The sequence below is a fragment of the Drosophila subobscura genome, chromosome O, assembly GCF_008121235.1.
Source record: "Drosophila subobscura isolate 14011-0131.10 chromosome O, UCBerk_Dsub_1.0, whole genome shotgun sequence".
Taxonomy (NCBI): Eukaryota; Metazoa; Arthropoda; class Insecta; order Diptera; family Drosophilidae; genus Drosophila; species Drosophila subobscura.
Genome location: NC_048533.1, coordinates 22515967 through 22543793, shown reverse-complemented (window position 1 = coordinate 22543793; position 27827 = coordinate 22515967). Strand labels below are relative to the sequence as shown.

The 27827-nt window shown below is 46.5% G+C and overlaps 2 protein-coding genes across 2 annotated transcripts; both read right to left on the bottom strand.

Annotated features, from left to right (window-relative positions):
* Positions 1 to 10375: 10375 nt before the first annotated feature.
* LOC117899255 (kelch-like protein 7) lies at positions 10376 to 11473 on the bottom strand. The gene has a single exon (XM_034809142.1). The coding sequence runs from the start codon at positions 11471 to 11473 to the stop codon at positions 10376 to 10378; it is 1098 nt and encodes a 365-aa protein (XP_034665033.1).
* Positions 11474 to 16329: 4856 nt separating this feature from the next.
* Positions 16330 to 19263, bottom strand: LOC117898111 (GPI ethanolamine phosphate transferase 1). The gene is made up of 2 exons (XM_034807297.1): positions 18434 to 19263; positions 16330 to 18375 (listed from the first exon to the last, which is right to left on the bottom strand). Exons 1-2 carry the CDS (start codon positions 19206 to 19208, stop codon positions 16373 to 16375), a joined length of 2778 nt encoding a protein of 925 aa, XP_034663188.1. The 5' UTR covers positions 19209 to 19263; the 3' UTR covers positions 16330 to 16372.
* Between the last annotated feature and the right edge of the window lie 8564 nt (positions 19264 to 27827).

Here is a 27827-nt window from a genome sequence, read left to right as displayed (position 1 = left end):
AGTGTTTTCGTCAATTGTTCTCCTCGATGTCCTGGGTGTTGATGTTGATGTCGATGTCGATGTCGAGCCCGGCGTTGGTGTTGTCTCGAGGCCAAGGACGAGTCAAGCAAGCTTTTAAGCCGATTTTTATACAGGCTTTATTCTTTCTACCTTTGCCACCTGTCCATAGCTGCCTATACTTGCACGAGAACGTACGAATGTGTCTGAAATTAATACAGAGATACGTTGAGACAACAAACAGCTCAGATGACAGCCAAGGTGATGGCATTATATGTGGGTGCTAAAGATTTTTGCATGAACTCGCATGGACGGATGCAGTGGGAGGGGGCACACACAGAGCATCCCATAACTTCAGTTCATTTCATTTCTGTTCGCTCTTGTTGGAGCAATGCAGAGCAGAGAAGAGCTGCTTATTGCTGTTTACCATATTTGTGCTTATTTGTTTGTCGAATGTGGCAAATATTTGAATTTGAATTCAAACGTGCTTGACACATAATACTCCGCCCGGAGCCTCAGCCTTCGTAGCCCATTTCGCTGTGCAAATATTTTATGAATTTCAATGCGCCACAAGCATTGTGGAGCAATGCAGGATTTACGGGGTGCGGTGCACTCTCTGGCATTGGCAACTGGTACTGATTCAGACACTGAATCTGATTCAGCGTCTGGTTTTGCTGGCTCTGATTCCGATTCTGGGTCTAGGTCTGCCACGGGCAGGTGACACAAATGCGACAGCAAATAAAAGGCAACAAAATGTGAAATTAGTTTGACACGTGTACCAAAAAGAAGCAGAGAAAAACCCGCAAAGAATACAAGTAGAACATCATCTGGGCTCAGACAGCTCCGTGTATTTCTTTGGGCTAGAATCATGTCATGTCTAATACGGAAATGTGCAGATTTTGCGTAAATAATATTTGAAATGCTGACAGAAAAGTCCACTGTAAATCGTACATTACGGTATTGCCCACAGAATTAATTCTGTGGGATCGAAAGACGAAAGAGTCTCTCGCAACTTCATTACTGCAATATATTCCAGGAATCTCCTGTTCGCGAGTTCTCGATTCGATATTTTTGCAGCTTAATTGTTCTTTTACCTTTCGAACTTAAAGGATATTTTCACGTTTATATATGTATATCAGTCTGATTCCATTTAACTTAAGGTGCTTGGCGAAAAGCTCTTTGCCCATCACGAACACACACACACCTATATATGTACATACGTGTGTGAGTATAAGCCTCCGTCTTTGCCTTTGTGTGGGCTGCTGTAGCTGTTTGCAAGGAAATTGCTAGAAGGAAAGTCGAGAGCGTGACGGCCTCGTGCGCTCGAGTTTTCCCCGTGGCCGCTGTTGGTGCCGGAAATGTGTGTGTCTGCTATATGCGGACTGACAATCGTATAGTCTCGTATGTAAACGGATCGTGCATGCATACACATTTCACCACAAATCTACTTAAAACGCAATTAAGTTGAATGCAAATACTGTTGCCGAATGCCGCTCGAGCCAAGGATGGGCAGGGATGGGCAAGGACGGGCCGTGCCGGTTTCCGGACCCAGGCGTTGCTGGCGAAAATGAAACGAAAGCCGGCAGTTAAACAATGAAGGACAGAATAAAGATGCAGTTGCAGTTGAATAAGTCCTGCTCGCACGTTTTCACTCTCCCCTCTGCGCAGCAACCGACTAACGTAATTTTCACAATTTTCACAATGGAAAAAATATTCCCTGCAGAAAAGAAAATAATAGCAAAGAAGCTGTGGCACTTGATAAACAGCGAGGGGTGTTGTATCGTTAAGAGGAGTTGACTTGACTACGGATTGGGTTCGTGGGTCGCCTCGGATGCAAAGTTATCCGTGAAGCATATGGCAGTTTACCTTTACCTGGAGGTATCCGTATCCTTCCACTTTCCATTGCTGTTGCTGCTGGCTGGTGCTCCTGCTGCCACTCGTAGTGCTACTGCTCCTGCTGCTGATGACTTAAAAGTTAAATTTGTTTTTGAATAAACTTGAATCAACTTTTGTTGAGGGAGAGCGAGAAATGAAACAGGATGCAGCATGTGGATGTAGCTAGGTGACTGGTTGGAAGTTTCGGAGAAGCGCAACACTTCAAGGTTGTTTGGCAATTTGAGAAACATGCCCGGTAATTGATACAGCTGTCAAAAAAATAAGCAGAAGCCAGTCTCTCTCTCTGGCAAAATATGGTGGAAATGCATATGGCAAATGGTTTGGCGAGGGCGTGTCTGTGCGTGAGTCTCCAACAAATTAATTGTGCGTGCTCTCAGGCCAGGCCATGCCTCGGCTCCTACCCCCACACCCCAACCTGGCACATGTCAAACTTTTGGCTTTCAATTGCGAAAACTCTAGCACACGTCGTTGTTGGGGCTCATTAGGTCCTCCTTCTCGCACTCACTTCTTCCCAGGGGTCGTTGTGGGAGTGCGAATTTGAGTTGGATATGGAGTGCATTATGCCTGAAGTTTATAAAGCCAAACACAGACAGAACCAAGTGGTTGTAGGTCGAAGAGCCGCAGTTGGAGGCCTGAGGAGTCACAGAACCAAGACATAAACAAACGACCAGCAGTGCAGCCGCCGCCACACTCTTCGAGCGGCAGAAGCGAAAGGAATTTCCTTGCCATAAATTCACTAAAAGCTTTTGCAACGAGAATTTGTTGCTGCCTTCCGCTGACAACATGGCTCACCTGTACAGGTGCCAAAGGGATGCGGTGTGTGGCATGGCACGGGCCATGTGGCAATGGAGCCACAGTATCTTGCCGCCGCGGGGTGCCCGTGCCCGTGCCCGGTTCGTTGCAGTCAGACCATTTTTCTCGCCCCAACAGCCTCCGGTTGGGTCGCTTCCAGCTTTCAGCTTCCAGCCTCCAGCCAAACGCCAAAGCTGAATTTACGCCTCTACCTTCATTATTATTGCACTTTGCCCACAAACAATTGTAGAAGTTGGGTTCTATAGTGGAGGAGGGGCAGTGGGGGACGCTCCTTGGCTGGCTTTTTCGCTACCGCAGACAATTTGGCAAACGTGCAAAAGAAGTTCCTAAATAAAAGTGCAAACTAAATGAGCATTTAGTGTGTGCGCGCGTCGTAAATTCCTGTTTAAATATTTCTGTCGTCTTACAATTTAGCTGCCAGCCGTGCTTCTGTTAGTATTAGAGGACGAGCTCCCCTCCCCACCACTCACCCGAGGCCAAGGCCGGATGGATGGAGGAAGTTGGTTTAAAGCTTTAAGGCTTTTTATGGCCACACGGCGTTGTGTAAGCGTTGTGCGGAGCCATTCCACGGCATGAATATGTTTGCATTTTGCATTAATTATGTGCCGGAGCGAAAGGCTTTGACAATGTTGTGTCCCCCACAACACAGGGACTAGGCACAATAAAATGGGGTAATGAGGCGCAGCTGCCATTGCTAAATGTACACACACTCGCCCACACACACTCTCGTATATTTGTACACCTTTTTATGTGTCTGACAGTCGCTGGTCCCGGGATCTGGACCTCAACTGGTCCACTCACACATCCATATGTATGTGTACATGCCACACAGTGGCGCATGACTTCATTAGTGTAATGAAAACAGAAACTGGCAGCAAAAATGTCAAGGTTGATGCCCCTTCCCCATACCCATACCCATACCCATACCCATCCATCGGCCTGTTTCGTGCAAATCGTCGCCAATCCAACGGCTGGTCCATTTTCGAAGGCTTAACGCCGGCCGGGTCGTGGCAGCGGAGCCGGGCAAAAAGGTTAACACTTGCAAAATGGCTAGCAAGGACGTGCCCGAGTTTCGTTTTGAATAACAAATTTAATTAGAATTAATACATGCGGGCTTGAGCTACAGCCCAGCAAAAAGGAATGCCAGCAAGCTGTACAGGAGTAGTAGAAGGAGGAGATGGAGATGGTTCCAGTAATTGGTAACTGCTGCTGAGCCCAGCAATAAGGAGAAAAATGTTCTTGGAATACGCCATTGCCACTGGGCGGCTGCTTCATTATTTCTGCCCAAAAGCATTCTCGCCCGAGAATCAATAGGAATTTTGCGAAGATTGTGGCATACATTGAAAAAGGGGAATGCCAAACGAATTACGCACTCATCGTTTGATGATGGGACTGCATTTTTGTACGTGTTAATAGGTAATATTTATGGTTAGCATTCCAAGGATGGGTATCCCAATGTCGAGCCGCTTCATTCTTATTAAGTTTCTTCTGAATTTTATGAAATGTTGTGAAATTCAAATGAAAAATACAAAAATCAACTAGTAAAGTGAAACCTCAAACCTCATCTTGTCTTAAATTTAATTGTTGGCTTCTTCGGCTTCAGCTGCTGCTGCTGCTGGCAGCTGCGGACATTTGTCAAAGCAACGCCAACAAGACAAATACACAAAATTAAAGTAAACATGTTAAAACCATAAAAATGCAGCGCCACAGCAGAAGCAGCAGCAGCGGCAGCAGCAACAACAGCAAGCTGCAGTAGAAAAAGTGTGTCTAAGTGCAGCCAAGTCCGACAAAAACTCTGTCCGGGCTTTTGGCTTCGTCTAGATGTGCTCTCTCCCATGGAGACCATACACACACAAACACACATACTCCCATGGAAAAGCAATATTTTTTGTGCTGCCAGCGTCCAACAATGGCGGTCGGTGTGGGTTGTGCGGAGCAAAATATGTGAAATCATGAATAAACTGCCATGTGCACAACATTCAACATTTTCCATGGCTGCCGCTGCTGCCGCACTCACTTCTCCTTTTGCTTTTCGCCTCGCTTTTTGCCTGCATCGCAGGACTTGCTCTTTGTGGCAGCTCCTGCTGATGCGCTCCTCTCCCCTTTGGCTATGCCTTTTGTGCTGGCTCGTCGTTGTCGTGAGGGCGTGTTGCGTGTATGTAAGCAAACGCAGAGTAATCGCAATTGCATAGCAGAGCTGGAGCAGCCCATTGTGCGCGGCAAATGCAGCGTAGAACTTGACTTTGCCGCCGCGGCTGTGGAAGATTCTTGGAAGTCTGACTGCTGCTCTGGGCACTTTGTCTCAGCGCTGGCAAACTCTCTTGCTGCAGGGTACTATAATTGATGGATAACCTTTACATTTCTTTTGTTTAGCCGAATAGAGCGTATCGCACATCCCACACACACACATCAGTATTGATGTCTACTGCCCTCATACAAAAGAAGTTTTTTGGTCTTTCTTATGGTCGAGAACTTATTGACGCCCTGTCGGCTGTCGTCTGTCGGCAACACATGCCACTGCCAAGGCAAGCGGCGTGGCGGTCCCTTTGACAGCCTCATTTCACTTGCAGTTTGACGTTAAATCATCCACACGCTAATACACAAACGCACACACACACACAATCATGCAAATATGTATGTGTTGGGGGGAAAAACATCGCAGAAGCATACACACACACGAACACGCACCCGCCCGAACATAGGGAAGATGCAGTACAGTGCCCGTGCAGCATTTTGCGTTTGTTCAGCAGTCTGCTATTTTCCGGTCCTGACTTTTTCTTTCTCGCTGCTCTTTTTATGGCTTCTCTAGCTGCTTTTCTTTTTGCCTCTGCTGTTGCTGCTCTTGCTTCAGGCTGCTGCTGCTCCTGCTGAGCTTTGGTGATGAAGGGTGCAGCTTAAAAATGAATCATTTGACTTTTTCTTATTAAATAATTTATAAGAATTAGTTGAGATTTGCATTTTTTGCTTCCCTCTTTTCTGGTTGGTATCTGCCGGCTGGCTCCCCATTCTTCCCCTCCTCTGGCATCCTTCCCCTCCCAGCAGTTGACTGTGCAAATTTCTATTTAATTCGAAATTTATTGCATGCAATTTTCTCTGCTTTCTTTTTGCTTTTTGGATGGATTTTTACGCCAGGCCTTAAAGTGGCCTTCGTGCCTTGTGTCTGCAATTGAATTGCACTTTTGTGTCTTTGCCAGTTGAAAGTTGTCGAAACATTTCGGTTGCCTGGTGGCCTGGTTGCCTCCTGCAGCTGGGACTCTGATTTGCTTCATTAGCCATGCGGAGCGTGGCAGGAACAGCAACAGCAACAGCAACAGAAATAACTCTAAGGCAGCACAAGAAACCAGAGCACAAACCCCTCTTAAATTGTATACCCAAATTGTTTTTCATGCTGTTGCATTTTGTGTGAACCTACTCGGGGGTTGGGTGGGGTTGGAGCGACGGATTTTCCATGCAAACGAAATGCGCGTTAATTTTCATCTTCATTTGCATTTCCACGACGGCTGACGAGCTGCTGCTGCTGCGGCATTGTGGGCGACCAGTCATTCGTAGGCGTGGCAGCGACTCCAAAGGGCATCATTTATATTTGATATGCTTGCTATTGTTGCATCTCAAGGCAGCTTAAGTTGCCATTAAGGTCGACACAGAGGTGGGGTGTGCAGTGTGGAGTGAGGAGTAGCAGCATCGTGGAGCACGGAAGTTGTTCCCCCAGTCAGCCAGCCAGCTCTGCTCTGCTCTTTTCTATTGCCGCATCCTTCAGTTGGTTGAGTAAGTTTTCAAGTGAGTTGAAGCGCAAGTACTTAAATCATTGTAATTTCATACCAGACCAAACGCCAGACACCAGGCAGCCAAATAACTATTTATAACCCACTCTCTCTCTCTCTCTCTCTGTCTCTTGGTCTGTCTTGTGCCAAGTCTTTGCTGTAATTAATTAACTTTGCTTGCCTAAGAAATTAAATACAAATAACTTTGATATTTGTTTGCCAAAATGGATTACACATCTCATTTTGCCGTAAATGATGTTTGAAAATTCCTCTTGAACTTTGCACATCAAACCTCTCATATTCTCCACAGAGCCCGGGCCTATCCTTTGATTGTGTGACTTGCCCAGACACTAAGGTAAAGTTTAATTGCACACAAAACTGTCTCAGGGTAAGTAATGCGGCAGGTATCTCTGCAATTTGGATATTCAATATTTTAATGATTGAAAAATATTTGAGCTCGTCTTGAGGGCTTAGCCCCAGCAGCAGCAGCAGCAGCAGCAATAACGCCATCAAGTTCGAGGATCTGATAAATTAAACCTTTGAGCTGTTGGGTTGAGGTCAGTTGATTATGGTTCAAAATTCGGTCAGGAACTTAATATTTGCTGCTGCATTCCATTATTACTTTTGGACTTGCTCCCCAATTTATTGATAAGTCTTTGGGCACACACAACCAATCCGTTCCATTCCTTGAGCTGATCCCTACTTCTGATGCTGCTGCTGCTGCTCCTGCTCCTGCTTTATGCACAACTTTTCGCAAGGCACTTTGCACAACAAAAGGCAACAAAAACTGAAGAGTCTGCTGGCAGATACCAAACTAAGGAGGGATAAGGATGAGGACTTCCTGCTGGACAGAGCATTCTCCTGTTTTTGTTGTTGTTTATGGCTTACTTTCTATTCATTTCATTTCAATATGCATTTTATTTGCTGAAAATGTTTAATCGATTTTATGCAAATCATTTCCATTTCTTTGCTGCCGTTCCTGCTGCTGTTGTGCCACAGCAAACACTCGAAAACCATTACAAAATAATAATAATAAAAATGGTCCTCGTACTGGCCACAAATAAATTATTTCTGATGTAAAGCCAGAGACGCAGAAGCTGGGAGAGCACAGAGAAAGACATGCAAATGTATGCAAACAAAGAAAACTTCCTAATGGAATTTTCCACATGTCGGACATATGCATAAAACCCTCTAAACAAACCCGGTCTGGGCCCACATCAGACCAGGGCTGTCAGGGCTGTGGGCACTTTGCCGTGACCATTTTGTTTGAAAGCACTTCTCACCCGCTTGTCAAAAAGTGTGTCCGAAAAACGCCTCGACTGGGCAGCTCTGCCGAAAGAAATTTGGCCAAAAAGATGGCGTCAAGCTGTGCAATTTGGTCAACGATTCGATTTCATTTTGGGTTTCGGTCAGAAGCGGTTTTAAGGTTTTGCTTCGCTTGGATTCGAGTCGAGTGGCTTTTCATTATGATCCAGAAATCCACTCTCACATCAGCACAGTCGTGCACGATGGGGTATGCTCTCACACTCGCACTCACACACTCGAATGTGTGTAAGTAATTTTCGGTGTTGCTGCTGCTGTTGCTGCTGCTGCTGCTGCTGATGTTGTGGGTTATATGCTGCATTGCGGTTTTGGTGCAACAAGCTAATGAGTTTGTGGTTGCCAGGACACTGAGCATAATTGCTTTTAATTGCAATCAGCAAATTATGCATACTTGTAGCTGGGCTCGACTATGCCACTCAGGTTTACAAAAAAAATACCACCCAAAAATGCCCATGCGCCCGCAATAACTCTCTAATAGAGCTCTGGCTGCTAATCCGTTGGGGATTCTGGTACTTTATAAGCTTGTCTGGGATTAAAAACTGTAGGCTCCCTTCTCTTTTCTCTGCTGGGAGGTAGGTGTATTACACTTTGCCGCATGTCACGTTCCCCAATGTTTGCCTCGTTTCGTCCTTCGTTTTGTAAATGGCATTTCCAGTGATCTTATCGGCAAAGACTTTAATTGAAATCCCGACAAATCAAATTAGACAAACGCAATTAGCTAATCAGACTTAAAGTGTGGCGGGACTTGAGCCTGGGAAGCACTTAAAATTTGACAGTCGGCCAGCGGCGGTATTGGCCAACTTTTTGCCAGCCCGAACAATTGAAACAATGGGCCAGCCATAAAGTTTGCCACCAAATAGTTTGCCAACCCCAACCCAGTCCCCCCATACCACAGTCCCCTTGTCTGCTCTCTTTCATACACCGTTCAGCCGTTCAGCCGTTTAGGGGTTTGAGTAATGGAACTTCAAAAACGCAGCCGCCGCAAAACATGGAAAGTAAAGCCGCTTTTGTTTGTCATGGATGTACATACACATTCTCTAATGTGTGTGTGTGTGCTGGGTGTCTGTGTGTCTGTGAGCTGGTTGTCTGAGGATGGTGTGATGGCAATTAAGGGGGTACAAACACAACCACAATAGGATTATCAGTTTGTTGCAACTGGCAATAAGCGGCAATGAGTAATCAAATGGGATTTCCTGCTCTAATTGTTATGGGGCTGAAGAGGCGAATAGGAGACACAAGGGGCTATGTGGATGCAAAGCTGGAGCTACAGCATTTGATATTAACTTGGGGAATGTTTGGGATGAAACTCAATCCCCGAAGACTTTGTCAGGGATGTGCTTCTGTGTCTCACAGAGGACGTTTTAAATCTAAGAAATGGTTGAATGTGAAGCACTTAAAGCTTTCCCCAGTTCAATATTTCATTGTGGGTGCCCGTCTGGCCTCATTAATCGTCTTTTGATTCTTTTCGCTAAGTTTGTAATTGGCACTCATTCATCATATTCAGCGTCAATTATTCTGCACAGTGCAACTGCCAGATGCATCTATCTTCATTTGCATTTACAGGGCTCCAGTGGCAACGGACGCCGCCCCTTAGGAACCTACAAAAAATACACACAAGAACCTCCTCCATAATCTGAGGCATAATCTACAGTAATTGATTTATCGCATGGCGCCTCAACAGCAGACAATTAAATTACATGCCGAAAAAAATCATGGGAACTTTGTTACTTTCATTTTGGGTTTTCGGAGTGCGGTGCGGTTAAGAGAGCGAGAGGCAAATCAATTGCATTTGTGTTATTGTTTTAATTCACCCGGTCGAAATTTATGAATGCTGGATAATGGTAAAGCAAAGGTACACAAAAAGCCGTACAAACATTTGCATTGAAATCCGGCAAAATCCTCGAATGAGTCCATGAAAAATGCAGTTGAAATAACACACACACACACAACACTCGCACACACACGTAATGCATTCGAATGCATTTTACTTTTTGTTGCTTCCTGATTTCTGCTGTTAATTGTGTTGTATTTTTTAACAAAATATTTTGATTATGGATGTCTGTCTGTCCGTTCGTCTGTTCGTTTCTCTGTGTTGGGTTATGGTGTTGTGTAAACATATTTTTTCATATATTCCCCGTAGATATGTACAATGTATATTTTTTGTTGGTTTGCGCTAAAGGGAGTGCCTGACAGCCCGGGGCATTGATATTTGCATGTGTGATTGTTGTTTGTTTGCTTGTCTTTGCATTGCAATGCGCGAGTGTTGAGCAAACACGTACACCACGGCTAACCACACAGATACAAACACACACTTACACTTGTGTAGGGTGCAAATGCTTAGTTCATAAACGTTGACAATTAATTCCAGCAAAATGGCAGCCATTCAACTAATTGGAAACGCTTAATGCGAATTCGAATGCGAAACCAAAGCCCAAACGGCCGTAGCGAACTAATGAAATTATTTGTAGCAATTATATGGGACCCCAGGGTGTGTTTCATACACCAAAATACACACAAACACAGGCTCGAGAATGTATAAGAGGAGGCCCCTTGTGTGCCTCTTGAATGTGCTCCGATTTATTTTCTCAAGATTTTCTTAGCAATGCACTTCGACAGCAGGGCATCGTGTAGCCGCCTCGCAAGTACCTTAGAGACTGGGAATAGTTCGGTCCAGCGGCTATGATTAGCTCCAAATATTGGTCGAACCCCGCCAGGTCAAGGCACCGCCACTTGGGACAGACGCAGCTGTGATGGTGGGGGATTTGACTATCGTAAACCCATTGACGCAGACTCGCTGCCCGCCGGGTTTTTTCTCTAGCAAGTGCGTCATTGATCAGTCTCTGAACTTCGGGAATGTTGTGCAGCTCCGGCAGCTCCTCTCTGATCGAATTGATGCACTGAAAGGGCAGTAGGTGCAAGTGGACCACTCCCATGATCCGCGGGGCATGCGTCTTGCGCTGTGGCCAATCGTGATGAAGCCATCGCACGGCACTGTAGTAGATCTCCAGCTCAGAGTTGACACACATGTTGCTGTGGCTCAGCATTTCGGAGACATTTTTAAGCTCCAGCTGCAGGTACTCCTCTGTGGTGACTGCCATGAGGAAAAAGCGATGCACGCGGCGCAGCATCAAGTCCTGCAACATGCTCCTCCTGTGGGGCAGGCACTCCAGGTAAATCTGGAAGGCCATGGCATCATTGACAAGTTTCTTCTCGTTGAAAAGATGCCACACATGATCCAACAGATCCGGCACATTCATGTACTCCGCTGCCAAGTACAGCTCGACAATATCTTTGCGTTTTAGCGTAGAATCCTTGTGGATCATCCATTCGTAGGCCAGCTGGAAACCCGTGGGTGTGACATCCTCATGAGCTATAATCAAACTATTAGGAAAGTGCAGATTCTTAGCAAATTCCGTGCAGGTCTTAAGCACGCAAAGGTGGCAGACGAATTTGTATCCCCGAACATAGACCGCGATGTCCGTTTTCTGTTGCTGGCTAATTATCCGATTCATGCCACGAATTATGTGCTCTTTGTACTCATTTCTGGAACACAATTTCTGGTCAATTCCCTCTTTTGGTTCACGGTAGCCCATGTCCCTCAGCGAAAAAGCGGGAATGGGCGTCGAATCATCAGGTTCCCTTTCCTGCACTGACTCTTCACTCAATTCATTATCTTCATTCATGTTTGGAAGACTTAAAAACAAAACTATTTTGACGTTTGTCAAAGTTGGGGAGTGAAAAATCATGGCACATTTATGTTTGGTCGGCAGTGGATTTGCGGCATTAAAAGGATAATTTGCGGCTGGCAAAAGCCGCAGGTAAACAACACTTAAACTGCATTTAAGGATTGCCCCGGACATGCCGCATTTAGGATTCTAATTCCTGGCAGGCCAACTTTGGGGTTTAAGTGCCCCGAGGCTGAAGCTGTGCGCCGGCTGAAGGGCTTAGTTTGGGCTTCCGAGTGCGGCTGTGTTTATCTATGGAGCGTCCAGGGCCAGCAGCTTGCAGCTTGGAGCCTGGAGTACCCTCGCTCGTCCGCCTGTGCGCTCCTCCCGTCCTCAGAATCCTCAGCACTCCATCACCTTGGCTCATATTGGAGCCACCGCAAATTCCAGTCATTACATGCAACGATTGTGAGCTGGCCAAGATTTTATGTACCAGCAACAAACAAACAAGTCGAGCAGACGGCCCATACATACAGACAGATAGGGCGGACAGGACGGACGGAGCGGGAGAGTGGCAGTGGAACAAGACTTCTGAGGATTGGCAGATGGTTGGGTTTGTGGGGGGTAGCAGGAAAATTGAGCTTAAGTTGCAATTAAGCAATTGCTTGGCCGACTGGACCGATACGAATGCTGATGTTGCTGCTGCTGGTGGAGGTCCTGCCGGCGGTCGGGGCACTCCTGCTGCTGCCACTGAGGAGGGCTAATGGGAGCAAGCAACTCAAGTGGCTGCTAACTCGGCTTTCAATGGATCGCCGACTCCGATTCAGGCCCTTTCTCTTTCTCTCTAAGGGCTGCACTTCCCCTCAGCTGAATATAATGCAAAACTGCAATGAAATGCGGCCAGCTGTTGGGGTTTTTGTGGCATGAGTTGCATGCCTTGCTGCTGGGAATGTTGTTCTTCTCTTTTCTATTTATGTGCAGTTGCTTTCCAATCACCAGCCAGCAAACTTAATACAATATTTAAACCACAAACGTAGCACAATGTAAACCAAAGTAATCTCGAACTCGGCTCCGGCTCCAGCTCCGACTATGGCTTGGCTTTCTCTGTGGCAAGTGGCACGGCTTGCGGCCAACTGAAGAGGGAGAGTGAAAAAAAAGAAGGGAAAACAATTTCAGGATTGAGGCAACTTCGCGTTTTTTAAGTAGAAAACTTTTTCCCTTACATTTGGCCATGGGGCGTGGCCGTGGCTGCAATGAAGCTTAGAGTCGAGTGTGCCTCAAATGCAGCTCAAATGTGTGTCCGGCGGGGAATTGTACAGGGATTGTGTGGCACTGGGACCTGACCTATAATGGAATATCCGCCATATCACACTCGCACATCACAAATCAATTTTGATTGAATTTAAGCTTTAATGCGCTGTCTGCAGTGCCATCAAATGGTGAGGACTGCCGTCCAATGAATTTCAAATTACCATAAACAATTGAATGAGCACCAAAAAATATACTCGCATGAGCATCCTGCCACACACACACGTGCAGCCATGCACCCGCACAAGCACTCACCCTCAAATTCACACACACACGCACAAATGCTAATCAGCGCTGCTCTCTGAGCTTTATGCTCGTCGGTTTATTTGCGTTGCTCGTACGCAGCGTGGGTCGCCGACGCCACCGCCACCGCTGCCGCTGCTGCCGTCGCCTCATCGCTAATCCCGGCACGCAGCATCAATAAGTCAAACACGTCAATGGCAAGCAGTGCAAACGGAGGAATAGCAAGCAGTGAAACAATAAACGGCGAATAACGTGGAGAGCGACAGAGAGAGAGATAGAGAAAAAGAGCGCGTGGTGGGGGTGAGAGACAATAGAAGAGACAAAGGCCAACAATTTATTGTTGCTCAATGTCGCATTTATCATCACTTTATGCCACTTAATCGAGTCCTCTCGGTGCGTCCCATTCGGGGTTTCGGGCTGTTTCCGCTCCACCCCGCCAGAAGATGATTTCAATGTTTACTTTACCCTCATCTCAGTCCGGAGGGAACTCTGCTGTTTGCTTATTGTTTTTCGACACACATCCGCGCACACACAAACACACAGAGACAGACGCACACTCGAGAACTTTTCAGCGTCTTTTTATGGTTTATGGCGCCATTGAATTTTTCGTTTGCTTTCTTATTAAATTATAATTTATATGTGTAGTCGCATCAGACGACAAGGCCCACACAGGAGTACTCACACAGACGTAGACACAGAGACACACACGCACAGGCACTTTGTCAATTGTTTAATAGAAAACAAAAGGAGATCTGTTTGCCCCGAACACGAGGACACATTTTGTTATTTATACATGCGCACGGCGTACTCCATTACGACTTTGAATGTTTGTGTGCAGGTCGGGACTGGATGGAAACTGCGATAGTAATATATTAAAGATGGCAGATATCAAATGTCTGCTGGAATACCATCACTTAAAGTCCTTCAATTCGATGCTGAAATATCGCATGACGCTCTCACGCTCCACCCACAATTGTATTCACAGATAAACTGTTTCAAACAGTTGCACTTTTGCATATCTACATTTTGCTGTATGCAAATTGACTAATGCTGCCGAGAGAATTATTTGCAGATTAGAAGCATTCATTGCTAATCCAGTTTGATAATGCAATTGAATTATACAGCCAGTTCTCTCCGCTCCATGTCACTGGCAACTGCCGAGCTGCTGCTGGTGCTGCTGCTGCTGCTTCCCGTATCGATGATTTGCCCCAAACAATTATTTCATTTTCACTAAATTCAACTAAATGCACACGAATGGAATGGTGCAATTTGCAAAACCAAACTCCACTAAATGGGCACCAGAAATATTCTGATAATAATTAATTGAACAGCAGTTGGTTATGGATTTTATTTTGTCGGTTTTTCAATTCATATTTTATTTAGACCGTTGCAGGGACTTGGCCGTTAAATTGACAAAAAAAAGGCAGACCCAAACACATACAAACACACCCACACACAGAGTATTCGAATTCATTAAATTTGCATATACATTTTAGGCATATTTGATATATATTTTGTACGGCACACACATATGATTCATTGATTTGATAGGCAACATTCTAATAGCAAATTAAATTGCCGTCAGGCAGCGCATAATTTGCGCTCCAAAAAAAAAACAATGGAAGGAAAATGTGTTACCTTTTTTTTATACCCTTACAGTTTCAACGTTTCCCTGGCAGAATAATGCTGTAGGATGCCCGATAAAGAAGCTGTCGTTACTGAAAATTGCATTCAAAGGTGTATACCCTCTGGAAGGGTAAACCAAACCACATCAGCAACAGCTGGCAATTTTCGGTTGGCACTTCGTAGAATTATCGAATATAAACACAATGAATGCAAAATAGAAACCAGATAAAAAACAATTTTCTAAATGGTAAATATTTGTAAATTCTATTCAATTTTTGTTATATTTAACAAAAATATTTTAATTAACTTCTAAAATGTAATAAGTGCGAACGGAGTTCTCTCAACCCAGATTTTACATCTGACAGCACCTGCTGCCGGCGTGTAGCAATGCGGGGATTTTTTATATTTTATTTTAATTAAATCTGTGGCACCGGCGGTCTCGGTAGCGGTAGCGTTGGCGGTATCGGTCGGATCGGTTAACCCACGAAAAATTTAAGACCCAACTGGGGGGCCTGACATTAATCATTTTACCTTTCAAATGCATTTTCATTAGGCGTCGGCCAAATTGAAAGTTGTCTCGGTGCACATGCCCCCGGGAGCCGTGGCTCATTAATAACCGACAAGAAGGCATAATTCTTTGTCTTCATCTGGGTAACATTTTCTTCTTATTTTTTCCTTTTTGCGGTTCCTTTTCCTTGCCGCCTTCGGGCATTTTGTTTCCACGGAAAATGAAGAAGCCAAAACGTTGACAGGCTGCCGAATGCCATGGATGTTCTTAGCTACAGGGGCAGGAGGTGTACATGCAATGTGGAATATTGACCAACTAACGAATTTTGCCCCAACAACTTGCCAAATGGAGTGCCTTAAACTAAGGCCCGCCCGCCCGAACTTTTCCAATTAAATCCGTGGCGAAAGTTGGGGGTTTTCCTCCTTGTGATAGTGCGGAAACAAGAAAAGTTCTAATGAGTTTATTAATCAGCGATAAATTCGGTCTCCATATGCATTTGCGGGGGCATCTCATCGAAACTTTTATTAAAGAAAAACCCTGGCGATAGTTGTCATAATTTCCTGTCGGAGAAGGTCATCAGGCAGCAGTCCATCAGTTGCAGCTCCCACAGCAGATCAGCAGCTGGCTTAGGGCCAAGTCTGTAAGCCAACATTCAGCAAATGGATATTTCAGCCAGCAGATTTCTCACTGAAGTTAATTAATGTGCAAAGTGTCAATTAATCAATCTGGCGGTCGATCAATCCAATCAATGGAAATCCAATGCCAGCCAGAGACCTAAAATGAGACTCTTCTCATTCTCGTACCCTTATCCCACATTGGGTATATTGACAGGATAAACTCAACAAGCTGTCGGAGGCTCAACGGGCAAAAAAAGGCAGAAAATATAAGAAAATTACATCAAAGGGAACGAACGGAACGAGCGGCGCTGCCTAAACGTTTGGGGAAAGCTCATTTAATCAACCGTTACCCTGGCAACCACCCAGCGCAATGAGTAAAAGGAAAATGCCAGCTAATTATTATGACAAACATCAAACATCCGACCCATTGGCCCATTAGCATACGGGCATTATGGCTTAAATACTTAGCAAAATGCAATTGAATCGCTGTCAATGGTATAAAATATGAGACACAAATACACATTTACGGTACCCGCTGGCAAGGAGAAACTCAAGAACATTTAATTTTATTTAACAATAATTTCGTTGCATTATCCAAATTTGAAGAGAGAACCCTTAGGCTTGGCTCTCTTCAGCATCAAGCTGTGGATAAGTGGGGGCAACAGGGTTTCCCTCCATAATCTCCTGCACCACGATGGGTGGCTTTGCTTTAGGGGCCTTGATGGCAATGAGAATGGACTTGATAAAACAGGAACAGATCAGCAGCAAAATCACAATAACGTTGGTCAAGACAACATGATCCATAGAGCGGCGAATGTCCCGCCAGGAGCCTTGGTTCTGCACATAGAAACAGAAATACAAACACATGACATCGCTGATCAGGAACATGCAGATGAAAATGGCACGGCTGTACTTTCGAGCGTATGCGGAGAAAGTGTACACGCCCGACATGATGATAATGGAGGGAATCAGAATCTTGAATATGATGAGAGCGGTCATTACGAATGGGGAATAGTTGGAGATCAGCAGGCGCGAAGTTGTCGGACGGAAGGCGAAACTGAATAGCCAGTGTCCGGATCCGAAAAAGGAGAGGTAAAAGTAGAACAGAATGAAGGCGGCATAGTGATAGGATAGCTTCAGGTGTTCCAATGGAGTTGAGGGCTTTTCTTCAGTCTTCTGTACAGTTTCGTCATGGCTTGCCTCGGGTTCAGGTTCATCCGCTTCTTCTATTGCATTTTCCTTGGGCTTACTGATCTCGGAATGAACTTCCTGGCCCAGCATAAACTCTGCAATCATCATTTGATTGAAGAGCGAGCCCGTTGAGAGGGAGAGCAGAGCATGAACCACAATCAAATTGAAGGAAACCAAATGCAGGCGGCTTAAAGGGGTATTGGCATTGCTGTATGGCACCGACACAAATGCGTAGCACAGGAAGGCCCAGAAGGCGACCTGTAAGTACAGTGTAACCTCCAGGTTGTTTTCGGAGAGATAAATGCCGTAGATTCCAATCAGTAGAATGCTCGAATTGATCAGCCAGACGTGCAGCGGATGCTTGTGTCCCAAGAGCCATGGCAGGAACACGGCCAGACACATGCTGCACCCCAGAGCATATTCGCTGGGTATCAACTGAAATCTAGAGTTTTGTTTGAGCATCAGAAAGCCACTGGGGAGCAGCACGGCGACCAGCCAGATGAACAACTTGAGCGTGGGTCGACGGAATCCGCGCCGATTGTAGGCAATCACAACCCCGGCGTACAGCAGACCGACGTGGCTGTTCATGAACGATGTCGTGACCACCAATCCAGCGGGAATCACTGTCCAGGTCAAGTGTGTCAGTGGGTAGGGAATGGACGGGCCATGCAGCGGGCGTTCGGCCAGAGCCATCGTCCAGATGCCGATGGGCAGCAGCAGATAAAAGGCCGTCATGCAGGGCACCCGCTGCAGGAGCAACACACATCCAAGCACCATTCCCAGCAGGACCATCAGAGCCGTCATCCATGTTCGGAGTCCCATCTTTGGCTGCGGATTCTGGGCTGGGAATTCGCGCATCAGCCACATCGCCAGACAGAAGAGCCAACCCAGAAACGAGGCACACACGGCCACCAGCAAAGGGGTTTGATAGTAGTCCTGGTAGTACTCCAGGCACTGCCGTGCACGCCAGGACGTTTGCTGGAGCAGTTGCATGGCTTTTTGGACATACCCTGCCGCTATTAGTTGCTCCACTTCGGTGGAAAGACTGGCGATCCGTGCCGAGTCCAGTTTCTCATACTTTGGCATCCATTTGTGGAAGAAGCTGCGCTCATGGCGCAGCATCACGCTCTTGGCCTGTGACAGCAGTTGCAGCACATTCAGCAGCAACGCCTGCCGCTCGTACTCTTCGCTGACATCGAGGAAGCCCAGGGGCAGTGGGGCTCGGTTGTTTATGGGTGGCGGCAGGCCAATCAGCGCTGACATGAGCGGCGCCAGTTGAATCTGGTTGAGTTCCTGCAGCGGCAACTGCAGCCCCTGCTCGTTGGCTGTGAAGTTATGCTCGGTGGGGGGTCCCTGGCGCTTGACCCCAGCACCCCATAGGTAGAAGGGCATTTCGATTTCCGAATCAGTTCCTCCGCCATGGTAGCCTGTGGGGAGAACCAGAGAAATGGTCAAATATCCCTTTGATATCTGAATAATTCTTACCCGTATCGGACATGCCGTGATCAGATGTCATCAGATATGCCGTGCGATTGTCGTTGAAGGCGCTCTCGAAGAGCTCGTAAGTCTGTCGAATTTTCTTCTGTGTTTCATGCAGCCTCTCCCGGAACTCTGGCTGCAGCGGCGTGAAAACATGACCCGCCTTGTCCAGATCAAACAAATACACCAGAAACACCAGCTGTGTGGCATTTTGCAGTTGTCGGACATTCTCGTCGTTGGTCAGAAAGTCGCGGGCCTTCTCGTACACCCAGGTATCGGTCATAAATCTTCCAGTGAAATCCGTTGCACGATAAGTTTCGAATCGTGGCGGCTCGCCGCGGGAGCGGGTGAAGTAATCGGCGACCGTTTTGTGCACCCATCCAATGGAAATGCGGCTGCGATTGAATACCGAGTCAAAGGGCGTGGGATTCCACATGAAGTTCGTGATGGCCGCCTGGGGATCCTCATTGAAGCCAGCAAAAATGGCAATATGTCCGGGACGACTCATTGTGGGTGCAATGCCACTGGATATACCGACCACACCTTGCTGCTCGAACAGCTGGCGAATGTGTGGCACCCCGCTGCAGTTACCCTCAAAGAACGACTCTGCACGCAGGCCATCGGCAATGAATACAACCAATCGATCGGCAGGCGGCTTCAGGCCCAACTCTGGCAGTGTCTTCTGCGGCTCCAGATTCTCCACAATTGTTGATTGAAAATAGATGTTCATGATGCAGCCAAGCAGCAAAATGTGCACGACCAAAACCTGAAGTTTCCACATTTTTTTAGCCAGTTATTTAGCTGCTATAATATTTTTGATGTGTTCAGGTCATGATCTCAAACAAGACTCAGTAGAAGCGAAGAGAATTGTGTTGAATTCCAGAGAAACTCCGATTCGGGTTGCTTGATCGGAGCAGAAATGAGAAACAGTCCCCCCCAGTGTGGGCCTCGAATGGGGTTTTATTTGATGAAGCGTCCCTGCCTCGTCCTTGTTGGGCCATTTCAATTTGCCGTTTGATTTGTGAGCTGTCGGCAAATGTGGCATGCCGCTAAATTTGATTTACGCGGCTGCAATTCAAATGAGCTGCAAATTGCAGCACAAAAGCTTTCCAATTTAAGTCTTTAAGACTTTTGTCGATGCCACGGGGCCTGGGCTCGGGCAAATTAAGTGCCAGCCATAAATTTTCAAGCTCCGACACCATCTTCGGCTCTGTCTGCAATTGTCGTTCGCTACCGTTCAGCGCTCACCGTTCAACGTTAAGAGTTTTTTGTGTATTTTGATTAATTCGAACAGCTCACAGACATTCCTCCATTTCAGGTGCTTCTTCAAGTGGGACAACAGCAGCAGCAGCAGCAGCAGGTACTACGCGGGTTTTTTGATGGCCAGACACATAATGTGACAAATTTTGATGTGCGCGTATTTGGCTTTTCGTCGGCAAATGGGCTCTAAAGCTAGTTACACCGAAATGGGTTAAGGTCTTGTCTGCATCGCTTACAGGAGACAAGCGTCTGTGTCTGTGTCTGCCATTTGTCAGTTGAATCCAGGCTAAAGTCTAATGTCTAATGTCTGCTAATGTCTCGGCCCACTGACAGTTGTAAGCCAGTCAACAAATGGCAGGTTGTATGACTGTCTGGCCGACGAACTGTCTGACAGACTGGCTGAGTGACTGACCGACTGACTGAGTGACTGAATAACTGGTTCGTTGGGCAATTAAAGGCCTTGTTCTGTGTCTGGCAATGGGCTCATTTAGCAGCGAACAAGAGTTAGGCGTTTTATGGTCAACAGTCGCGTGTTTGAAGCAATTGAGAATTTCCATTGAGTAATTGAGCAGAGAACTCGCTGCAGCATCGCACCAAAATTTCTCTTCTCCACGGCGCAGGCGCTCTCTCTTGGCCTACTCGTGTCGGTCTCGCTCGCTCTCTCTCTGTGGGTCAGCAACATGTTGTTCTGGACCTGTCCCAATGTGGGTTATCGCGGACAGCAGCACGCTTGCCACAAATTAAACGAGTTGTGGCGCAGCATTGGCAACATTTGTTGCCACAATGACCAGACCAGAGCTGGCAGCTGGAAACGAAACGAAACGAAACCCAAGTGAAACGAATAAAATGCCAAATGTTTGTGGTTTGGGGGCTCTTGAACTGCCGGCTGACTCTCAAACCTAACCAGCTGAGAGATGTTGGCTAAGGACCCACCTACCCAGCCAAAATGGCACTCGACATTGCAACAAGAGCTTGGGGTGGGACTAATCTATGGGAATTCTGATATGTTGTTCGTTTCGAGAACCCCCAAAGAGGAGCTCTTTAAAGGGAGAGGACCAGGGAAAGGACAGAGCAAAAAGTGTAATTGCTTCGTTCTGCACTTCAAAAGCAATATCAAGCAAATCAATTACGGCATCTCGTTTTTCCCCCATAGAGATTTTGTTCTCGTTTTTTGTTAGCTCTATCCCCTCATAGACAGCTGCGTTTTGTGTTGACAGAACTTATCAACAATTCAATTTCAATAAAAACTCGTGCGTTTTCCCGGCTCGCATTTTGTTCGATGCATTTTTTAACACAAAATATTAGGGTCTGTGCGGCGAGCAGGTGCGTGCTCGAAGGGGGGTGCTGGGATCAGCTGGGGGGACCCGTGATGTACGAGCATACAATGTTGGGGGACTACGCCGCTGGCTAGCTGGCTGGTTGCCCTGTGTGTGTGCGTGCTGAATTTTTGGCATTTGAATTGTCACATCTGGTTGGTGGCTTCAAACTCATCCATCAAATGCAGCCCAGCCCGCTCGATGTGCTAGTGCTGCTCCACAAGGACTGCTTCCATCGCCTGTCAGCGCTTGCCAATGCAATCATTTTTATTGTGTGTCTGTGCCCGTGTCCGTGTCTGTGGCGGTGTGTATCTGTGAAATAGCGCGCATAACCACAGCGACAAACCGAACGGGGAACTCCCGTTTCTCGCTTTTTTTCAAACGTTGTGTGTGTTTGCTTAACGAGGCCCTGACAATGTGAATGTGAGTGCGAAGAGTGAGTGCGAAAGCGGCAGTGAATTTGAGTGTGAATGTGAATGCCAGGCCAGGCTTAGCTGTGGCTGTGGCAGCGACTGGGACTGGGACTGCGACTGGGGCTGAGTGCATTGAAAGCCAACACACAATGCGAATATAATTTACGAGTAGTTTGACTCGGCGGCAACGGAGTTTTTAATAGTTGGCTTTTGTCATGCGACCTCTGTCGACCTCTTTCTTGTATTTCAGCGCGCAAATCACATCGAATTAGTTATTTATGGCCAAAATAGCAACTGCCATTGGCCAAAAACTGATTACTGAAACGTCAACGCTAGTCACTCGCAACGCAAAATGAATAAATAAATGGAGGGGAAAATGGTACAAAAGTTTTCCCCACTTTATTGAACAACTTCTGATTCCAGATTTAGCCATTACCAACATTATCCTAACAATCTAACGAGTTGATGGCAAGTCCTTATGTAATCGCCACACCGAAAAAGTCTCCGAAGAAACTTCGGCTGACACTCTGCCAGTCAAGTAGGTCAACAATTCAGTGATGACGATATTTGTGTGCTAGGCCAGGCCAGGCTTTAAAAGGCTCTGCCACATTTGGGCCTGGAAAAAAGGCAACTACGTATGGCAGCACAATGGAACCCCCCGGGGAGCCGGAGCTGAGGTGGCATTCTCTTTTCAATAATGCAGATTTATGTATTGTGTTGTGCGGAATTAAATGCGCTTTTGTTGCAGCAACAGAGAGGGAGATGGAGAGAGTCATAATACAGTTTATTCGACTGAAATTTAGCAGCAGCACAAAAGCATGCAACACTCAATTGGATTTAATTGCAGAAGCGACTGTGGCAGTGGCAGTGGCAACCATCACTAAAAGAACTCTGAACTATGTCGAATATTTTCGGCCATGGCCCATGTCATTTCAGGAATTTATTTGATTATACATCTAACTGAATTAAAAATGAATTTTGTATATGTATGCGCTCATGCTTCATTTGCCCCGGCAGCACTCGCGAATCAAGTTAATTTTGTTGCACACACACTACACACACGCACGTATGAATGTGTGTGTGCATTGTTGAATGAATTTATTGAAAACTATTTTATGGCTAAATAAAATAAATATATCCTGTTAATTAGGACAAGGCGGCGAGTGGCTCTGTTTGGCCCTCTCTGCTGCTGCTGCTGCTGCTGCATTTGTTGCATTTGCTTTCATTTCGTTTCGTTTCGAAATTTAATTGGTTATTTCACATAAACAAGTTGCAAAAGTTTTTGCCTGGTGACTGTATCGTCTCCATGCGCCTCTCCCCTCTCCACCACTCAGCTGGAGGAGCAGCTTGTCAGGCCTTTGAGCGGCAAAATTAAATAGCAAAGCAAAGTGCACTGCTTGCTTTTTATATTCCTTTTCCCTTTTAGTTTTTTGTGCCCACACCCCCTCCTCCATCTGTGTGTGTGTGTGTTTTTTTTGGCAGCAAACAAGCCGTGGCTGGCAGAGCCATAAGGTACAGCTTCCTCTTTGGGGCTGTCAGTGGCATGTGCAGAGACACGCCTCCTGCCCGCCTGCCTGCATGCCTGCCGGTGGTACAGCTCCAGCTCCTGACCCAGACCCAGAGTCAGAGGCAGACCGAGACCTCAGGCCCATCTCCCTTTTGCCGTTCCCACTCCCCTTCGCATCCCATTCAATGCCGTATGGCATGTGCAAAAGTAAAAACGAAGTTGGGCAAAACTTTTTAATATGCTTGCGAAATTTTATCAAAACTACAAAATTGCAGCAAAGTGCCAAGTGCCTGGGAGCTGCAGCAGCAACCTAACGACGTCGACGACGACGACGATGAGGAGCGTAGACTTTGGCGACAGCGACAGCAAAGGGAGCTGCGCAGCCAAGCCCATGGAGTTGGCCAAACAAAACACAGTCAAGCGAAACCTTCAACTCAATTTGGCAATCGCATTTCTTGCTCTACTTCCGCCTATTCAACTTGACTCGATTTGCGTGCCGGCGACCGTCAGCTCCACGATTACATGTGCCTGAGTGTGGCGTGGGGCGGGGAAGGTTGTCCTTCTCCTGTGTGTGGAGCTCTGCCTCCGCGCTCCGCGCTTTGGCTTTATGTGTGTTTAAGTGGCAATGCAAATGGCAACATTTTGGCGAGCTCTTCACTCTTCTCCGACTGACAGTAACACGACATTTTTACTCTACTTTCTTCTTTTTTTTGTAAACTTTTTGTGCCAAATTTAATTGCAATGGAAATGCTCAAAGGCAACCCCAGGAAAATGCTACTCTGACAGTTGCCACTGCTTCGGGGGCAGAACTACTAGCAGTTCCACATTTGGGGGCCAGCCGCCACATAGTCGTACGGTAGATGGATGGTTCGTGGGAGCTGGTTGCTGGAAGCCAGGAGATGGCGTGGCTGATTAATTGTGCAAATTAATTTAGCATTTACATGCCATGAAAAACTTGCATTGCATGGAAAATCGCTGGCCCAGAAGTGTACCCAAGTACCCCAAAAGAATGACAACTCTTGTGGGGCTTTACTGTTGAAACTTTTCCAACAGTAATTTGATTTATGGACTGAAATTTGAAACCTCTTCAATTCTGTGGGTTCGGCTTTAAATTGTTTTCCTGTTTAAAGGGAGGAACTGCTTCCAGCCTTCCCCAAGGCGGAATCGTGGCATGCCAAATTTCAAACATGGCGGTTGTCTAATTAGCCAGCCAGCCAGTCAGTCAGTCCGTCCGTCTGTCAGTCAGTCACTCAATTGTTGCGCTTACCCCACGTTGCACGACCTATAAAGGCCATTTGGCCCACGTCAAATTAACTGTGCTCCATGTACTCTCAGCTTTTGCGATAGTGTCCGCCCAGCCACGTTGTAAATAACAACAGGACATGGGCACAAAGGAGACGAACACCCTAGCGCCCAAACGCCCAACACCCAACGACTGCTGCTGCTGCTGCTGCTGTGTGGCATGTGGCATTCATTGCTGTGTTGCTTGGCGCGCTACGAGCACAAAGCAAATGCCGACGTCAGCCAAGTGTAAATCAAGCGCAAAGTTCACAAGACACGATTGTAAATTATACGAGAATCTCAAGCTAAGCAGAAAATGTGACAAAGAAGACAGGCAACTATGGCCCCAGCTTATTGCCAGCAAGGACGTGCCGGTACATACCAGGGAATGATGCTTCCTCATCATCATAATCATCATATGCCGGCCAGCTGATCAGCTGCAAACTTTTGGACAGCCATCCAGCCAGTCCTGGTCTCACCTTTAAGTTCCAATGACAAGAAAAACTCCTTGTGCCAAGTTTGTGTTTTGTGCTCTTGTGAAAATAATGTAACAAACTTTGCTTAGCCAAAACCAAATGGCAACAACGGCTTGGCGGAGGCGACACAACTTTTCTATACAAATTTCTATCAAAAGATTAAGCAAAGACAAACAAGTGAAAAGAGCCCCCTGCCCGAGAGAACTCGGGACAACTTTCCACAGATAACTTTAAATATTTGCCTGTCCCTGGTCCCTGTTACTGTCCATGTCCCCAGCTTCAGTTTTGTATCCGAGAGAGGGTCCATCTATATCTGCAATTCCATAAGCTTTGGGATTCCTGCCCTGGGGCTCTGGCTCTGGCAGTGTGTCCCTTGCCATGTGTCTCGTGTATCCTCTGGATTTCTGGCTCTCTCTCGCCTTTTTGTTTATGCCCGTTTTATGTTTTGTTAGTTTGACATATCAGTGACACTTTTGCGTTGCAACAATATTTTATTTTATTGCATGGCAAAGTTGTGGGTCGGTCGGGTCGGTCGGGTCTGTCGCTTTGTGCTCGCTCGTCATAAAAATACAATTTTTATTCCTGCCTGCAAGTTGTAAACATAAATTCAGCAAAACCGAACAACAGAAAGGAACAGCAGCAGCAACGTGCTATAAAATTGAAAACCGCTCCAGTATTTTTCTTTCCCATTCGATTTCTCATATTTTCCTCGAAGAAGCTTCGAAACGACTCGGGACTCGGGAGCAAAAGATCTCGTGGCACCGGGGCAACTTTGTCAGCTAAACAGCCAGTCGGCGGTCGGTCGGTGGGGACAGGTGGAAGAAGGACAGGTGCTTGGCAAGTTTCAGCGTTCAGCGTTTCAGCTTTCAGCGAACTTTTGCTGGTAAAACTTTTGCCATACAGGTTGTTAATTTGCCAATGAAAAAGGGCGTTTGACTGTGGCGGCAATTCTCTCTTTGAATGTGCTCTCAGTGCAAGCCACATATTCGCATTATAATTATTTAGAAATGTACAACAAATGTTTTAATGGCAAAAGAAACTGAAATATAATTACACGAATGTCAAATGCACAGCGAGCCGCATAAAATGTAACAAATGAAACAAATTTTAATTTAATTACATTCGTATTTATGACAAAGGGAAAATTGATTTAAAAACTGATAAAAACACACACACAGTCATTAAAGTCAATTTGTATCAGATAAAGCTAATCGGGATGGAAAAAAAGGTGCATAAATCTGTGAGTGGGCGTCAGAGATGGAGACGTGGTCGCATTATCTGTGCCAATTTAAACCACATTTATTATTTTTAAGCATTATGTTTCATTGAATAATTCATCGGTTTGTGTGCTGGCAACTTCAGCCGTCATTCAGGCATATCATATCCCATCCGCGGTCTATATAAATGTACAATCATTATAAATCAATTGTCTGTATAGTTCCCACTTCCCACTTTCCCTCCCCCGGAGGTTGTGGTTGTTCTTGTTGTGGCGCCACGGACCCCTCCAGTGATGGAGTGGGGCGGAATGCTGTCTGTCGGGCGTTGTTGACACAAATCAAAGCAGCTGCGTAAATCTTCATCAAACAATGTTGTCGTGGCGCCTTCCGCCCATCCCCTCAGGCACTGTGGATCACAGGCTCAGGCTCTGGCACCGGCTCTGGCTCTGTCCGTATCTCCATCTCCAGTTCTGAATCGTCGTTGGCGGTGGCGGTGTCGGTGTCGGCAAAAACGAATGAAAAATACGCCAACTCACGGTCAATTGCAATTCAATTAGACGCAATTAGTGCCTGGGCACGCATCGAGGGAAATTCAGTGTGTGTGTGCAGATGGATACTGAGATGGCTAAAGATACAGCTACAGATACAGATACAGACACTGACATGCCATAGATTACATAGTTAGAAGAGCTGTCGGAAGAAGAGTACAATTGGATGCAGCATGCAGGATGAGGGGACCGGGCCAGTCATGATTTGCAGTTGAGCTCTGTGCGTCTGCTAATGGTATACTTGCAGATGAAGATACATCCACGCAGGCAGCGCCCGCAGCGGCAGCAGCAGCAGCAGTAGAAAAAGTATCTCATTAGACGTGCAGCTACATGGCAACGGCCGCTTAACTCATTCATCATCATCAGACAAGGGGCGGGTGTAGGGTATTGGAATCGGAATCGGCTTCACTCTCGGTCTGTGGGTCTGTTGGGCTGGCCATAGACACAGATACACACAGTAGGTTTTGCAGTGTAGAACAGAGCTGGCTGTCCTTCTCGTGCTTCTCCTGCAACATGCGACTGCAGCTTAATTGCAAAATGACCCAATGAGTTCTTGTTGCTGGATGCTGGATGCACGAGCAGTTGCCTCCCGACTAAGCTGCTGTAGAGTGGGACTCCTCCCTCTGCTCGTTCGTGTTTAATTAGTCTGAGCGCTGATTCTGTAAGATACACCAAATACATACATATACATCGTCGTACGTACACATGACGAGGCACATAATTGGCCCATGTTCTGTGCTCCCAAGCTCAATCCCCGTGTTCGCTTGTTCGCTGTTTGATTTTCCTCTTCATTGGCTAAATATTTCATGGCCCAGAGAATGACAGTGGAAAAAACTGCAGGGAGTGCGAGTACGAGTATTATAAAATTACATCTTACACACACACACACACCACACACATATACGCACTCAAAGTCACATTTTTGCTGTGCTCAATCGGGCGTGCCCAAGTGGAGGCACATCAGTCAAAAGGTTGAAGCTGAAGTGCAGCCATCTGACAGAACAGAGAGTCGAGGACAATGGGCTGAGTCAGAGGCAAGAGAGAGAGAGTCGGAGAGTGGCAAGGGGACTGATGGCAGCAGAGATGGGTCCAATAATCACATTACTCGGTATCATTTAATTTCAACAATGCCTCAGCCAGCGAGCGTCTCTGGCGCATTTAATATTTCACGATTTGCCGCACGAACGAAGATACAAATACTTGCTCGAACACACACAAAGATACAAGCGCCAGTCAGCTACTTATGACACTTGAGCCCCTATTTATTGCTCGTTTACAGCTGGCCAAGTTGGCCGCATCATGCTGCCTCCCTGCCTGCCTGCCAGGACTCGACTCATTCTCATTCATTTATGAGGCAGCAGCATCCACTTACAGTTGAAGGC